At 39.1% G+C, this 14412-nt stretch overlaps 2 protein-coding genes across 3 annotated transcripts in view; one reads left to right on the forward strand and one right to left on the reverse strand.

The window, feature by feature from the left end:
- LOC113028551 (alanyl-tRNA editing protein Aarsd1-like) lies at window positions 1-5660 on the forward strand. Its single transcript, XM_026178927.2, has 17 exons — window positions 1-249; window positions 359-472; window positions 575-641; window positions 727-825; window positions 1214-1303; window positions 1427-1489; window positions 3160-3288; window positions 3440-3599; window positions 3692-3749; window positions 3829-3985; window positions 4071-4187; window positions 4273-4403; window positions 4491-4557; window positions 4728-4816; window positions 4975-5029; window positions 5110-5204; window positions 5287-5660. The coding sequence occupies exons 1-17, from the start codon at window positions 215-217 to the stop codon at window positions 5423-5425; spliced, it is 1665 nt and encodes a 554-aa protein (XP_026034712.1). The 5' UTR covers window positions 1-214; the 3' UTR covers window positions 5426-5660.
- The window catches only part of LOC113028550 (myoferlin-like), a 26975-nt gene continuing 18217 nt past the window's right edge, over window positions 5655-14412 (reverse strand). For both annotated transcript variants that reach the window (XM_026178924.2, XM_026178923.2), the window contains 19 exons: window positions 14247-14408; window positions 13392-13557; window positions 12553-12629; window positions 10660-10671; window positions 10458-10556; window positions 10197-10325; window positions 9915-10070; window positions 9737-9828; window positions 9475-9645; window positions 9234-9382; window positions 8407-8546; window positions 8231-8319; window positions 8055-8150; window positions 7763-7904; window positions 7526-7625; window positions 7257-7447; window positions 6852-6961; window positions 6612-6759; window positions 5655-6479 (listed from right to left, as the gene is read on the reverse strand). In XM_026178924.2, coding sequence (XP_026034709.2) covers window positions 6441-6479; window positions 6612-6759; window positions 6852-6961; window positions 7257-7447; window positions 7526-7625; window positions 7763-7904; window positions 8055-8150; window positions 8231-8319; window positions 8407-8546; window positions 9234-9382; window positions 9475-9645; window positions 9737-9828; window positions 9915-10070; window positions 10197-10325; window positions 10458-10556; window positions 10660-10671; window positions 12553-12629; window positions 13392-13557; window positions 14247-14408 — 2268 coding nt within the window. In that variant the 3' untranslated portion in view covers window positions 5655-6440. The remainder of the gene's footprint in view (window positions 6480-6611; window positions 6760-6851; window positions 6962-7256; window positions 7448-7525; window positions 7626-7762; window positions 7905-8054; window positions 8151-8230; window positions 8320-8406; window positions 8547-9233; window positions 9383-9474; window positions 9646-9736; window positions 9829-9914; window positions 10071-10196; window positions 10326-10457; window positions 10557-10659; window positions 10672-12552; window positions 12630-13391; window positions 13558-14246; window positions 14409-14412) is intronic.

Consider the following 14412-nt stretch of genomic DNA (forward strand, 5'->3'; position numbering starts at 1 on the left):
GAGTGTTCCACAGTCAGGCTATAAAGGGCACGGAAGGGGCTGTGGCAGGCAAGTCTCCTAGCAGCTGATACCAGATGGTCTATATATAGCTTTTAGGGCCTGGCCGCTGCATCAGGGCACACTACTAACTCAGCTGGACACGTGTGAGTTAGCTTTCTCTTGGTAAAAAGGAATTGTATAGCAACTTCTCTTTTATTTAAAAACAACAACAAGAATGAACAAACCTAAAATTGTCAGACCAGAGGAAAGGTAAGTGCTGCCAAACTCACTGAGCAATAAAGCATGTTTTTTTCCTAAATCTTTCATTATGAAAAGGTTTCAGGTTTGATTCCTAAGCAGTTTCTTGGTGTTTTAACAGCAAGCCAGCACATGCGCTGTGGTTTGACAGGAAGAAATACGTCACCATCAACTTCATGGTTCAGAAACCTAAAGATGTCCAAGTTGATATCCAGCCAGACAAACTGATTCTGTGGTGAGTTTTTAAAGACGTTCCCTCTCTTGAAGTCACATGTGATTCAGTTTAGAAAATGTCTAAAATGGTTTCTTTGACAACCCCATTGCCTCTCTGCAACAGCTGCAAAAACGAAACAGATGATGTGTACTACAACGAGCTGCACTTCTATGACAAAGTCCAGATCCACGTAAGCATCCGCATTATATTCTGTATTCTTCAATGTACAGAAAGCAGGCTGTTAAACGCTCCTTTAACTTGTCATCACTTGAAAGGACTCCAGAGAAAGGGTCTATGACCGCACCATCAATGTCTTGCTAAGGAAGATGAAACCTGATTGTGCTTGGCCTCGTCTTCAGAAAGATCCAGCTAAGGTAAGCACACGTGTTTGTGTCTGTGTCCTTAAACCGATCAGTATCAAGGTATTCTATTCTTCTCATCTGGTATTTACTCAGGTTCATAAAAATAGCATGGCTCATGTTAAGACTGTTTTTATGAGGCTGAAGAATTTTTTTTTTTACCAATGATACTTCCTCACTATTCATTTACCAGTTTCAATCACAAACCCTAAGTTGAAAAAGTCTTAGCTCACTGTTTCCGTCTCATAAAAATGCATTATATAAGCAAAGAGAAGCTTTATATAAGTATTAATAGAGTGCCTGAGGATATTACAACTAACTAAGTAGGATGTTCTGTAATTCTTGCAACTTTACTTTTAGTAAATAATACCTAAAATGGTGCTGTTATGTCTTCATTCCACAGGCCAGTTGGATTTCAGTTGACTTTGATAACTGGAGGGACTGGGAGCACGAAGACGATGAGGGAAAGGAGGAATATGACCGTTATGTGGATGTGAGTGAATTCAGTCTTCTTAGTAATAAGATCAATCAAATTCCAATATTGCTTCTGATCCCAGTGCATGTAATATGCAATACCTTCCATTATTTTTTTGTTTAAATGGCTTTCCTTTTACAGATGATCCGAGAGATGGCTAACAGTGACAAAGGAGAAGCTCCAGATATGGGGGATCTTAGTGATGTAAGTGAAGTGTTCTCCATATAAGTGAGGAGTGTACAATGTAAAATTGGGAATTGCTTCTGCAATAGTCTATATTTAAGTATTCTACAATCAATGCCGACTGAAAATCTGTAACTTATATTGATCATTTTATTGCGGAGACTGACCATTCATCCATTTTTTTCCCTTTCAACAGTCTGACTGATACTTTATCCTCTCTGGTGAAGCCTGCTGTAAATGTATAACTCAGGATACTGAGGACAACAGTTTGTTTACTGAAAGCTGTATTATATGCTAAAAATGGATGTGCTATTGTCCAAAATGCTGTTTTTAAATGTATGATGATATTTTATGTGAGATTATTTATTGCTCTGTAATTGTTTACTGTACACCGGCATGTGATTGATAATAAAAGTTTTATTAAACACAAAATTGCATTATGTTGCTTGAGGTAATAACACTAGCTGAATGAACTGGGGGATATAGAACATGATTGTGTCGGTAACTCCAGAAGATGGCAGTAACGTTGCAGTAAATTTAAAAGTCTCAATCAGTAGCCCAAATTTAGTTTACACTCGTAGTAATGCACTAAAAACACAGCCTCGCTTTTTATACGTAGTCATATTAGTGACCTGTTGCCGGTTAACATAACTAGTTGTAAAAAAAAAAACGTTTCCAGCCTTTTGTTGAAATGCTGTCTAATTTGAAATTACCCAATTTCCTCTTAAATCGGTTCATTTCATCACTTTCAACGTTTGGTATGTTGTCTGCGTTCTACTGAGAATCATTTATAGCTGTATCAGATTTAAAAAATCATTGCATTCTGGTTTTATTTACATTTTACAATTCGGGTTGCAATTTATTCGATTTTATAGAGCACATCCTAAGGTTTTCTCTTCCTCCTGTTAAAAAAAGTGCACTTAAAAGATGATTAAATAATAGTGGCTTAATTAATCTTTTTCGCTTAAGTTAAAAAGTTATGAAGCGAAAGTCGAAGTCATTAAGTTTGGGCTATTATGGTACCCGTAGGCGTCAGCTGACAGCTGTAGGCTTCACCTCCCCGTGCTCGTGCTACCGGCTGGCGCAGTTTTCCTTTCAAAAACAGGACAAAATGGCTTTTCAGTGTCAGCGAGACTGCTATATGAAAGAGGTGCGAAGCTTTTAAAAGCATCCGAAAAGACCTCCCGGAAATTTATCAGCAGTTCGGTGCAGAAGTGATTAGCATGCCTGCTAACTGATGCACCTGCTAGCTACCTTTGTAACCAGAGCAAGGGCTGGCAACTGATTTATAGGTCGTTTATATATAGTCTACGAGTCGCACTTTTATCTTACATAACCTTAGATTTATTCAGTTTTACTTTGTTAGAGGTTGTAATTGTGTAATTTCCACACTCTATATTTCAGATCGTATCATTTTTCTCCTTTAAAACGCCGCTTAAAAGTAATAAATCACCTTAAATGCTATGCATTTAGAGAATTTAGGATACTGTCTCCTTTTTTAAGTCTTCAGTCTTTGTACTTGCTGTCACATAAATTGTCCTTTACAAAGCCAGACCTTTATAAAGTCTTGTATGAGACTGAAATCTTGCACACACTTAAACAACTGCAGTCCTTTAAGAAGCATGTAATGTTTCTGGTTGTAAATTTTATATGACACGATCATTATCGTTATTTCTCTGGTCCCCTTCCAGTTTGTTACCTCTGTAGTCTCCTGCTGCCCGGCGGAACTAAAACAAGAAGTAAATGGAAAGAAAGAAACTATTAAAGGATTCCACATCAAGCTACAAGATACCATCTTGTTTCCTGAGGGAGGTGGCCAGGTAAGCATGTTCATTTTCTTTTTCTTTCAAGCTCTTACTCCATTATTTAAATGTGTACGTCACATGTTCCTTCATTGCAAATGTTTATGCAAATGCGAGACTGTACAATGTCACTTGCAAAATTTGCATACTTTACGTTGTCCTCCTGCAGCCAGATGACCATGGATTCCTTGGAGATGTCCCAGTTTTGAGAGTGACAAGGCAGGGACCGGACGCCCTGCATTTTGTGGCCTCACCTCTGGAGGTGGGTCAGGAGGTTCAAGTGAAGGTAGACTGGGAAAGGAGATTTGATCATATGCAGCAGCACTCGGGTAATAATCACCACAGAGACAGGAAAAAACGCCATCGCGCATTTTGTTTTACCTGTTGCCTAAGCAGTAATTGTTTTCTTCTTGACTCTTAGGTCAGCATTTGATTACAGCTTTGGCAGACACAATGTTTGGATACAAGACCACATCCTGGTACTTTACCACTGCATATGTTCTTTTCCATGTAGCCACTAAGCCTTGTAGGATTACAGATTTTCTGGGTTTTTATCAGGGAACTGGGTCGTCAAAGAAGCACCATTGAGCTGGACACTCCCTGTGTGAAACCTGGCCAGCTTCAGGAACTGGAAGAATGTGTAAATGAGAAGATCAGAGCTCACATTCCTGTCATGGTTCAGCTTCTCTCTATAGATGACCCAGCTGTGGAGAAGGTACAGATATTGCACTTACTGGTTGTAAAAGAGACCTGTTGCCCTGTGTTAAGTGTATTACACAATATGTATTTGTACAAATCAGGTGAGAAGTCGAGGGCTGCCAGAGGACCACGCAGGACCCATTCGGATCATTGATATAGAGGGCATAGATGCCAACATGTGCTGTGGAACCCACGTCTCCAACCTCGGTCACTTACAGGTACAACATTGACACTTTCACAATTATATTTAGTGTTTGTGCCATTAACCGTTGTGTATCTAATTTCTTTGTATTCAAATTTAAGGTAATAAAGCTGCTGGGAACTGAGAAAGGAAAGAAAAACAAAACCAACCTAATTTTCCTGGCAGGAAAAAGGGTACTAAAGTATGCAGAGAAAAGCTACAACACAGAGCGTTCACTGGTGTCACTTCTAAAGTAAGTTCTAAATCTGAATAGTCAAAATTTAACTTTGAATCATTCAGAAATTTGAAGTGAAAACTCCTTTTGGTCATTTATCATCAGAACGGGACCAGATGAGCACGTTGAGGCAGTCGACAAGTTGCAGAAGTCTGTTAAGCTGCTACAGAAAGTAAGAACAGTTTCTTTCTAGATTACTGTTTGACAGATTTGGTAAAAAAAATGGTATGGTAATAATAAATTAATAATAGTAGAATTAGATTTTTTTTACAGGGTAAATATGCTTCAGCTTAAGATATTGCATATAAGGCTCCTCAACTACTACAAAACTGTCTTTGGCAGACTAACCTGGGCCTGCTTCGTGATATGGCGGTTCTCATTGCTCAGAGCTTTAAGAATGATCCTCACAAAGACTTCTTCACCTTCCACAAGTAAGAGGTTCTGCTTAGAGATGTCATTGCACACTGCACTAACCAGTTAACCATTTAAAAAAAACCCTCAGAAATGATCCATTCTTTACAACCTGGTGACGTTTTGGCATCAAGGTGAGTATGTCAATAACAAAACGGTGTTCTTGTTCTTCTTGTAGAAAAGAGGGAGACAATGAGTTTATGAATATCATTGCCAATGAAATAAACACTGAGGTAAGATCACAATTTCACTGCTTTACTGCTAGGCATTACCACGTCAGTATATTTATTTTCAATCCCTACTCTGGTTATAGGAAACACTGGTTTTCCTGACTGTTGGAGAGGAAAAGGGACCTGGTTTGTTTCTGCTGGCTGGACCCAGTGAACTAGTCACTGAGATGGGACCACAGTAAGAGTTTTCATATTTATGTAGCTTCTACTGTTAAAATCTTAATGTAGGTTGGCACTGTATCTGTGTGTTTACTTTCCAGAGTGTTAGAATTGCTCCAAGGGAAGGGAGCAGGGAAGAACGGGCGATTCCAAGGCAAAGCCAACAGCCTGGCACGGAGAGGAGAGGTGGAGGCTTTACTGAAGCAGCGCTGCAATCAACGCAGCTCACAGGAAGAATAAATTTTCATTAGAAAGAAACGTTTTATACTTCCAAAAGGGGAACATTAAGGTTGGCTTACATGGCTGTTTTATACACCCATAATCTGTGGTAATCACTAAATGATGTGTTGGGTTACACATCATGAGAAAGTGACCATTTTGTGAAAATGTATATAATTCAACTTCTGTACAACATGTGCTGTACATATTTCAATATTAAATGTAAAGTGCTGGCTTTATTCAGTCAAAATCCAAATTTTTGAACAATTTATTTTTTTAATCCCATCTTTTATCCAGGAAGGAAATCTCAGAAAGTTGTTTCTGTCTTTGTGGTTGTAGCATTTTCAGTGGGAGAAACGTTTCATCACTTGTTCAAGTGACTTCCAGCTGGACAATTGTCAAAGCTTGGAAGGTACCTAAAGAATGCTCCAGGCGATCCAGGAGGGGAAAAAAGAACAACTGCTGCCTTAGTAAAATCTGTAGTGAGTCCTCAAGTGTGAGGAGTATCAGAACATCTAAGACACATTTTCTCAAAACACAGCATCTCTGTGGCTTTTAAAACCCAAAACACACTACGCCGTAAGGATCAGGTCTCCATTGCGAGATGAGAAAGATGGAATTTTCCACATTGCAATTTTGCAATTTTTGAGCAGTCAAGTAATACAAATACACTTTAAGAAACTTTGAGCTATTAATTGTGATCCCATTTATATATAATATCCACAAATATGGAAACATTTTAATAAAAAGGAATATTCTGTTTAATAAAAGTAATCCCTAAATATCACCCAAACTGGGCTAATGGGAAACACCTTTTCCATATAGTGTCTTAAACAAAACCCTTTCAAAACTAGACTGTAATGGACTGTATTGTCACAGTTCGGTGGTGTAGAAAATGTGTTCATATGTTGAAATAGTGCAAATGTGCAAGCTCCCCTTCCCATTTGTTGAAAAAAACTAAAGTTAAAAAAAGGTACAAGTTGAGATAATCTGGCAGTATCTGTGTGGAGTTCGTTGCTCCTGGTGGTCCTTATTGCTAACTTAAGGGTTTCACGATCTTCATTGAGATGTAGTTCTGTAAAATGCAAGAAAGAACAATCAATCACACATTCACAAGTTTCCTATAAGTACAAAGATGATAAGACTGAACAATTTTATAATATGAGAAAACTTTGTTGTCCAGTGGTTCGCTTTTGTCTGTCCTTACCGGTAAAGAATACAACAGGATGGCGATGAAGAGGACCACTATGATGAGGATGATAAGTCCAATAAAGACCCACTTGAACCTTCTCCACACAATGAACTTCATGGTCTTACATGGGTTGGTGAACCAGAAGAAGGATGTTTCTGGGCGACTAGTAGTTGACAGAAAATGTATTTAGTAGACATCATAGCCTGTATACCTTTCAAAATTCAGCCCAGCTAATCTTGTAAAGCAGGCTCTTACTTTGGAAGGTCCAGTTTTGGATTCATGTTGGGTTCATCCCGACCTTTTCCTGCAGGTCGCTCGTCTGCATCCACTTCACTCACAATCTCCAGTGTCATCTCCACTTTGCCCTGAAAACCCAACACAAACAGAGTGACAAGACGACAAGGACCTGTGATATTTTTGGAATACTTCAACTAAATTAAGACCAATTTATCTGACAATGTTCTGCAAGTAACACATTTCCAATTTAGGAATTTAGGACTAGTCAATAGAAAATAAAGTAGAAGTATAATGGTGTTGTCCAAAGCTCTTAATCTTTTCTCTTCATGGCACTTTGGGAATATTGTATTTTAACTCTACATTTCCAAATGTCTTGTGGTTCCATCTTATCAAATGAAAACTGAAGTTTCTATTCATACTTACACCCAGGACCTTCTTCCCATCTTGTTCAATAGAGCAAGGCCACCAGCCTCTGACTGACTGCTGAGCAAACAGAGACTTGTTCTGCTCTGCCTTGTGTGGACCTATTTCCACATTATCCATCATATTCAGAGAGCATTTCTCTGGGGTCTTCGCAGGAGCAACCAGGTTACGCAAATCCAGCTCCACAGTACCTGGGATCACAGCACATTGTACTCAGGTTTTATAAAGGTTAGGCATAGACACACAGGTTGGACTTGAAAGTTTCTTACCTAGGTAATCATCCAGTGAGAATTTGTCATTATCCCAAATCTGAACAATCAGTTTGGGAGGAATCCGGAACTCTGTTTTATCAAGACTCCAAAAGTGTTCCTGTTATAAAAAAAAAAAGAAGAAGACATTCAAACGTGCTTTAACTTAATTCTACAATACCTGTGTTATTTTTTTAAAATGGTATTAAAATAATCTTTGATCTACAGTATGATAAACCAACTGGCAACAAGCCTCACCTTCTTGGATACAAGGCAGAGTTGTTCAGCTGGCAGGTAGTCAAGCCCAAAGACGAATCGCCAGTTAAAGTTACCATCGCCATCCAGAGACCTGTAGTGGACATCGGTCTTCTGCTTGTCCTCCTCCATTCCTGGCATCCAGCTAGCACATAAACAACAAGCATGAATAATCATTGGCCTTTGACAGTAACCCTCTAACACAAAGTGCTGCTACCTCCTAAAGGAAGATTTTGGAGAAAGTAAACAACAATAGATTTGGACAAACAAGGGCTTTGATGCAGAATTAACACACCCTTTCACATAGATGTCGCTCATGCGCTCTCCAGTGATACTGGTCTCATCCAGAGTCACATCTGTGGTGTTCCAGATGACAGCACGCAGGAAATACCTGAATATTTGAACACAGTCATTGTTAGCTCTCAGTGACATCCGCAGCGATGAAGTACTGAAGAGAAACACAGCACTTACTTCTTTGGTTTGCGTGGTGTGATGTCAAAGGGAGGCTCGGGGAGGCCTAAGCTTTTGGGAAAAACATCCACCCACATCTGAAGTTGTCCCTAAACCAATGCAATATATACATTTTACAAAAATAACTGAGCCTGAGTCATTGCAGCCAGAAACAGGTACAGTATGAGATGTCTAACCTGAGAGAGGTTGGGCTGAAAGGTGCTGTAAAGCGTCCTAGTTTCCACATGTTCAGGGACGAGACCCTGTGTTCTGAGCACGTGCAGACAGAGGCGTTCATAAGGTGGACCCAAGTGCTGATGAATTTCCTTGTTGCTCTCTTAATGTATTAAAAGAAATCGATCACTAGATTGGTATTAAAACAATCTGGTGTTATAGGGGCAAAACAGTTCAGTCACAACAATATTGTATTGTTGTTGCGACCTATGCATCTACTAATCAGAAGGTTGGTGGTTCGATGCCTGCCGTTGCATGGCAAAGTATTCTTGGGCAAGATGATGAACCCCAATTTCCTCCCAGTACATTCATCGGAGTGTGAAAGTTCGATATAAAGCCCTTAAATGTAGAATAAAGTGCTTGTGTGAATGTGTATGTGATTGGATGAATGAGACATACTGTACAAAGCACTTTGGTAGCTGACTAATGTGCTGTATGATGATCAGTCATTTATCATTTAAACAGTAAGAGATTCAAATGAACTGATTCATCTTCTTGAAATCTGAAAGTTGGAGACACATCTGAATTTCAAAATAATTCTGCTGTTTTAGCTGCATTCAAATAAATTTTGTTCAATTAATAAAACATATACGGTAGTATTAGATGTTTTAGGGAATTAAACTATAACAATATGTAGCAATGTGAAATGTGCTAAAGACAAAACGTACTGTTAATCTTTGCCAAACAATGAGGGCATGTAGACGGGCATAATAGGGCTTAATTGTTGCTCATTTTTCAACACAAAACATCTAAATCACTCATTTATACTATTATACTTCTAACCCCTTACCAAACTGAGCCAGTGTGTATTCTTTTCCATTGAAGGTGAGTGAATTTCCATTATCTTCCGTCCTGGGCTTGGAAAGTCCTTTAAGACGAGCCAGATTCTCAAGAATCTGAGATGGCTTCAGCTGGTCCCGCCACTGGTTGATGCCAGAACTAGATGACAGGACAGTTGGAATTAATATTTCCTCAGCTCTGACTCCATGTTTTCCAAAAAATATTAAAAGGTTTCCCATCTGCTTCCTTACATGCAGTAGCTTTGAGGCAAGCCGCAGTATGAATTATATCGAGACAGGAAGCGGTTCTCCAGGTCGATCACTGTCTCGCCGACCTTCTCGTCACGAGTAAGCAGATCATAGTCATAAACAGAGATCTTCAGGTCCTTGTCCTGGGGCAGGAAACACGTCATCTCAAACATCCTAAACAACAAAAAGGACAGTTATAGAAGTCTTAAGATGTAATAAATTTTCTATTTATACCTGTTTGAATCCATTGACACATAAGGTTTACCTTCCAAACACAGGGTTGAGGGTGTTGGGTAGGTAGTGGTCTCTGTCATCGATCGTGTTTTTTCCCAGTGATATCTTTATGTATGGATCGCACTGAGCAGAAAAGACAAGAAATGGTACTGACCGTACTATGTTTGACAAGATTTGTATTACTGTAGGTAATGCAGATTAACACTCACACTGCCATTATTGTCTTTGGGCTGGAGGTCCATGCCCCGAACCACATAAATCCTAACCAGACACTCCTGAGGTCCGCTATCTGGGAGTTCTCTGAACTGACGCGGTGGAGGAGCTACACCTGGGTCATCTGGCAAGGGGTACACTTTGAACGAACCCTGCAGGTACAAGAGTAAACCCCACACTCAAACAAAGAAATCAAGTTCACTGTAGTCCCCCCGTTGTAGTTAATTAACGTTTTTCTCTATCTCCAAATATTATTGTTCTAAATGATGTTAGACAACCTTAAACTCTCCAACCACAGTGGGATCATCATCGCCATTGTCGTTCTTGCCTTGCTGGAGTTTGAAGGTGTCGCAGAAATCAGTAAGCCCTTTGAATTCTGGGACATCTTCCAGTTCGCAGTCATAGATCTGAAAATGAACAACACTCACATTCAAGTTGTCTGTAACAACCAAAGAGGAGCGTACGTACTATTTGAAATACATAGACCAAGATGAATGATTAGTTTATGAGTGTTGTGTGAGGAAATGGAGCTGGCTTACTTTGAGGGTATCGTATCCTTTCTTGAGGTAAGGACCACATTTCTCCTGGTCTCCTAGCGAGACGTAGAATTTACTCCACCAATCAACTGTCTCTTTTTCCTAAAGATGGAATTGTCCTGCATTTTAATCTCACTGCATTTGGGAAAAGAAGTTGATTTGTCTGCTATTAAATCTTATTTCATCAACTACTAATAAGTCTTACCTTCTCAGCAACCTTTGGCGATTGAAGATGCACCAAAAACAAAAATAAAAACAAGTCAAAAATATTTATAACAGTAACAAAAAAAGTAAGAAGACAAACATTAAATGGAACAAAACTGAAAAGATAGCAGAAAATCGAAATGCAAAGAAGTTGATAAAGTGCTTTCAGCCACAGTTTGATGACTGACAGTGATTCTGTGAAAGGGTGTAGCAACAACAATGAGCTTTTAACACAGCAGACATTTTGACATATCAAACTGAGATCTAAATGATTCATTTCATTTAGTGTATACCTTAATATTCGACATTGCTGTTTTAATATCTTGTGTTAACTTACTGAATCAATATTGATTTTATTTTTCATATATGCCCTTCATGCTATGCCAGTTTAAAATGTCTGCTGTGAAAAGGGTGCTAATAGCAGGTAGCGTGGCTCTGGTGGTGAGGCCCATTGCCTGCCATGACTGACATCTGTTTTTAAATAAATCAAAGGACTAAATTTTCACGTCATTCATAGATTTCATTTTTCACTAAGTTTCTTTTGTGGTCAGAACAACAATTTATTTATTGGTCAACTAAAAAAAAGACATTTTGGGAAATACAGTATTGTCTAAATGTCTTGAGCCACCCCTCATTTCTGCATATTTTACTTCCAAGGATAATTGTCTGCGCTGTGTCCTTAAAGAAATTTAAGGACACTGGACGAGTGGAATACAAAACAAAACTAGGTGCAATGCCTCTTCTAGTATCCGAAGCCTCATTAGAAATGGTCTCGATGTAAGGATGGCTGTCAAGAAGCCATTCTTAAGGAAGGGAAACAGGGAGAAAACATTTGGTTCAAATCTTTGTCACCACAAACAAGAGAGAGGTACAACAGTGGCTGTCTACAGCCATCTGTAAAACATGGTTTGGAGCTGCATTTAAGCCAGTCAGGTTGAGCATCCTGTCAAAACTGATGGAATTATAAATGCAGAAATATAGCTTCTGATTTTGCTCCCATATAAAATAGCATGTGGAAAGCACTGAATCAGCAACAGCCTCATATATGAATGAGAGGTGGCTTTTGCACAATACTGTACCTTTATTTTCTTGAGTCACACGATTTAGATGCAAACAATCATTATGATTCCACACACGTCTATGTGCTAAATTTGAGTCTACTGCCACCACCCAGTTATCTCTGCATAAAGACTGCTGTTGTTAGTAGTATTTTTTTACAGATTTAATACTGGCTACTGTTTGAACTGTTGAATGAATTAATAATAGCACTTAGACTGTACCCACGGACAATCCCAGACTAGCTTTTTCTACCTAATTTGAGTCTGAACTTGAGTACTAGCAGTAGCATCACATTTAGCATTTAGAGCAGTTTCATTTTTAAACTCCATGCAGGAAAATATAGGAAAAATAAGGGTATTTCCCAAAGTATCAAACTTTCTTTAAGTAGGAAACTTGTAGGCATGTTCTTTTTGAGGTTTCAGTAGCAGCACTAGCTTCTAAGTTTAGATGCCTGAACATCTATGCTACAATCGATGCTACAATAACAATGTGCTCAATAAAATATGCCAGATAAGACTGCAGTTACTGTGGCAACTCCCCTGTAGCTTCATGGCTTTGTGATAGGATTTTTGTTCAGCTTTCTTTAGCTCTGTGATTGTCAGCCATTCAGCATCATTGGAGCCCCGCCTTATGAATTAGAAAGCCATAATAAGTAACCATACATACAAAATGGGAGGTAGGGGATGCCATTTTGTCGACAGCAGCTGACATGCTGTACATAAACTGTAAGCCAGAGTAATCAGAGTAAGTTTGTCAGATTTGACTTGATAGTCAAATTCTGCTCTTAGGTGAACAGAGGAAACGTCTGAGTGTTAGGAAAGGTGGTGGGGCGTACCTGAGCTTCTAGCAGTGGCCTTGTCTCCTCCATGGTGATAGAGACATGTTTGTGAGGCGACGCCATCATCAGAGCCACTGTTAACATTGAGCAGTTACTTTTATCTCTGTGCATAAACTGTATCAGAGTTTGTACCTAGCGTTTCTCTATTAACATACTACAGGCTGTATAAACAACCCTAATTCAAAAAAGATGGGATGCCGGGAATAAAAAAGGATAAATAAAGATTCAGAAATCTCATAAGCCCAATAAAACATATCAAATGGTATAATTTAAGAAAGAAAATTAGTTCCTTTTGAATTTGGTGGCAGCACTGTTCACCACTGTATAGCATCCCATCTTCTTTTAACAAACAGATTGTAAACATCTGGGAACTAAGGAGACCAGTTGCTGAACTTTTGGGAGGGGAATGTGGTCCCACTCTTGTCTGATGTTAGATTCTAGTTGATCAACAGTTCTCAATCTTCTGTGTGGAATTTTTCATTTCATGATGTGTCAAATGTTTTTAACGTCTGGACTGCAGGCAGGCCACATCCAGACCCCAGATTCTTCTCCTAGGAATCCATGCTGTTGTTATAGCTGCAGAAAATTGCTGCCATCAAAAGTAATTTTTTTCTGATAAACACTTGATAAGTTTTCTATTTTCTGTTGTGATGAGATTTTGAAATCATCACATTATTTTTCTATTACATGGTTGCACAGTGTCCCAGCTTAAGTGCCTTAAACTTAAATTCCTTCTAATGGCCGTAGGGACCAATTCCTCTGGTCGCAAAAGTTAACTGCTAGTTTTTCAACATGACGTTCATTGCAGGTTGCTGCAGTCTATGATCTGCTCTTACTTTTAGATGACATTGCTCCTTCGGCGGTGATGACATATGGATCACATCTGAACTGCTCCAAAGAACTGATAGTGCACTGGCCTACCACGGGCTTCCTGCCAAATGGACGGTGGTCTATTACCTTCAGCACAATTGGAGGCGTGTACATCTCTTCCTTCGGAAGAAGCTGGATGGAGAGTAATGAGGAAATGGAATAAATAATCAGGGTTTAAATCAATAATAAATAATAATTGAATATTAAGTTGAATGATTCGGGTGTTGGTGTTTTTTTAGACTTTTTCAGAGCAAGAGTAAAGTTTCCTTTTTTTGACAAAGCGTATAGTTGGTGCTTGATCGGGTGACCTCCCTTAGTTACACTGCAAGAGGTCTAGGCTGCTACGGGCTACCCATGATGCACTGGTTTTCTTCTTCACTCACTGAGTGTTTATACACAACTCTGCATTTAATCATTATTTACTTTTAATCTCTGGCTCTCTGCCATAGTATGTCTTTGTTTTGTCTTCCTCACCTCACCCACGACACATAATAGCAGATGTGCCTGGTTCTGCCCCAGGTTTCTTCCTGTTAAAAGGGAGTTTTCCCTCTCACGGTTGGAAAAGTGCTTACTAATAGCGGGTCTTCTTATCGTTGGGGTTTTCTCTGTTTTTTCTATTTTATTGTAGGGTCTTTACATTAAAATATAAAGTGTTTTGAAGAAACTGTTGTGCTTTTGGGCTATATAAACAAAACTAAACTGAAATGAATCGAAAAAAGTTTCAAAATTAAAAGTTAATTTAGTTAAATTATTCTTTCTTTCAGACACTTATTTTCCTAATTCTTATGCATAACATAGAGCTTGTGTAGTACTGCCATTACCACTTTGATGAAGAGGACAGAGCTCGGGAAGTTTGGATTCTTCTTCATGTTCTTGATGACGGCCGACTCTACCCTCTGCCCCCCACATTCCACCACGAGGCTGGGTGACGATATTGCTGCCAGTTGGTATGGCTTCATTTTCCTCAGGCCCCATGCAAGAATCTGA

The sequence above is a fragment of the Astatotilapia calliptera genome, chromosome 8, assembly GCF_964374335.1.
Source record: "Astatotilapia calliptera chromosome 8, fAstCal68.1, whole genome shotgun sequence".
Classification (NCBI taxonomy): domain Eukaryota; kingdom Metazoa; phylum Chordata; class Actinopteri; order Cichliformes; family Cichlidae; genus Astatotilapia; species Astatotilapia calliptera.

Coding starts and splice junctions, on each gene's coding strand:
- LOC113028551 (XM_026178927.2), top strand. CDS start 215: ATGAACAAACCTAAAATTGTCAGACCAGAGGAAAG. Junction 1,490..3,159: donor ATATGGGGGATCTTAGTGAT/GTAAGTGAAGTG, acceptor GTCCCCTTCCAG/TTTGTTACCTCTGTAGTCTC. Junction 5,030..5,109: donor CCAATGAAATAAACACTGAG/GTAAGATCACAA, acceptor CTCTGGTTATAG/GAAACACTGGTTTTCCTGAC.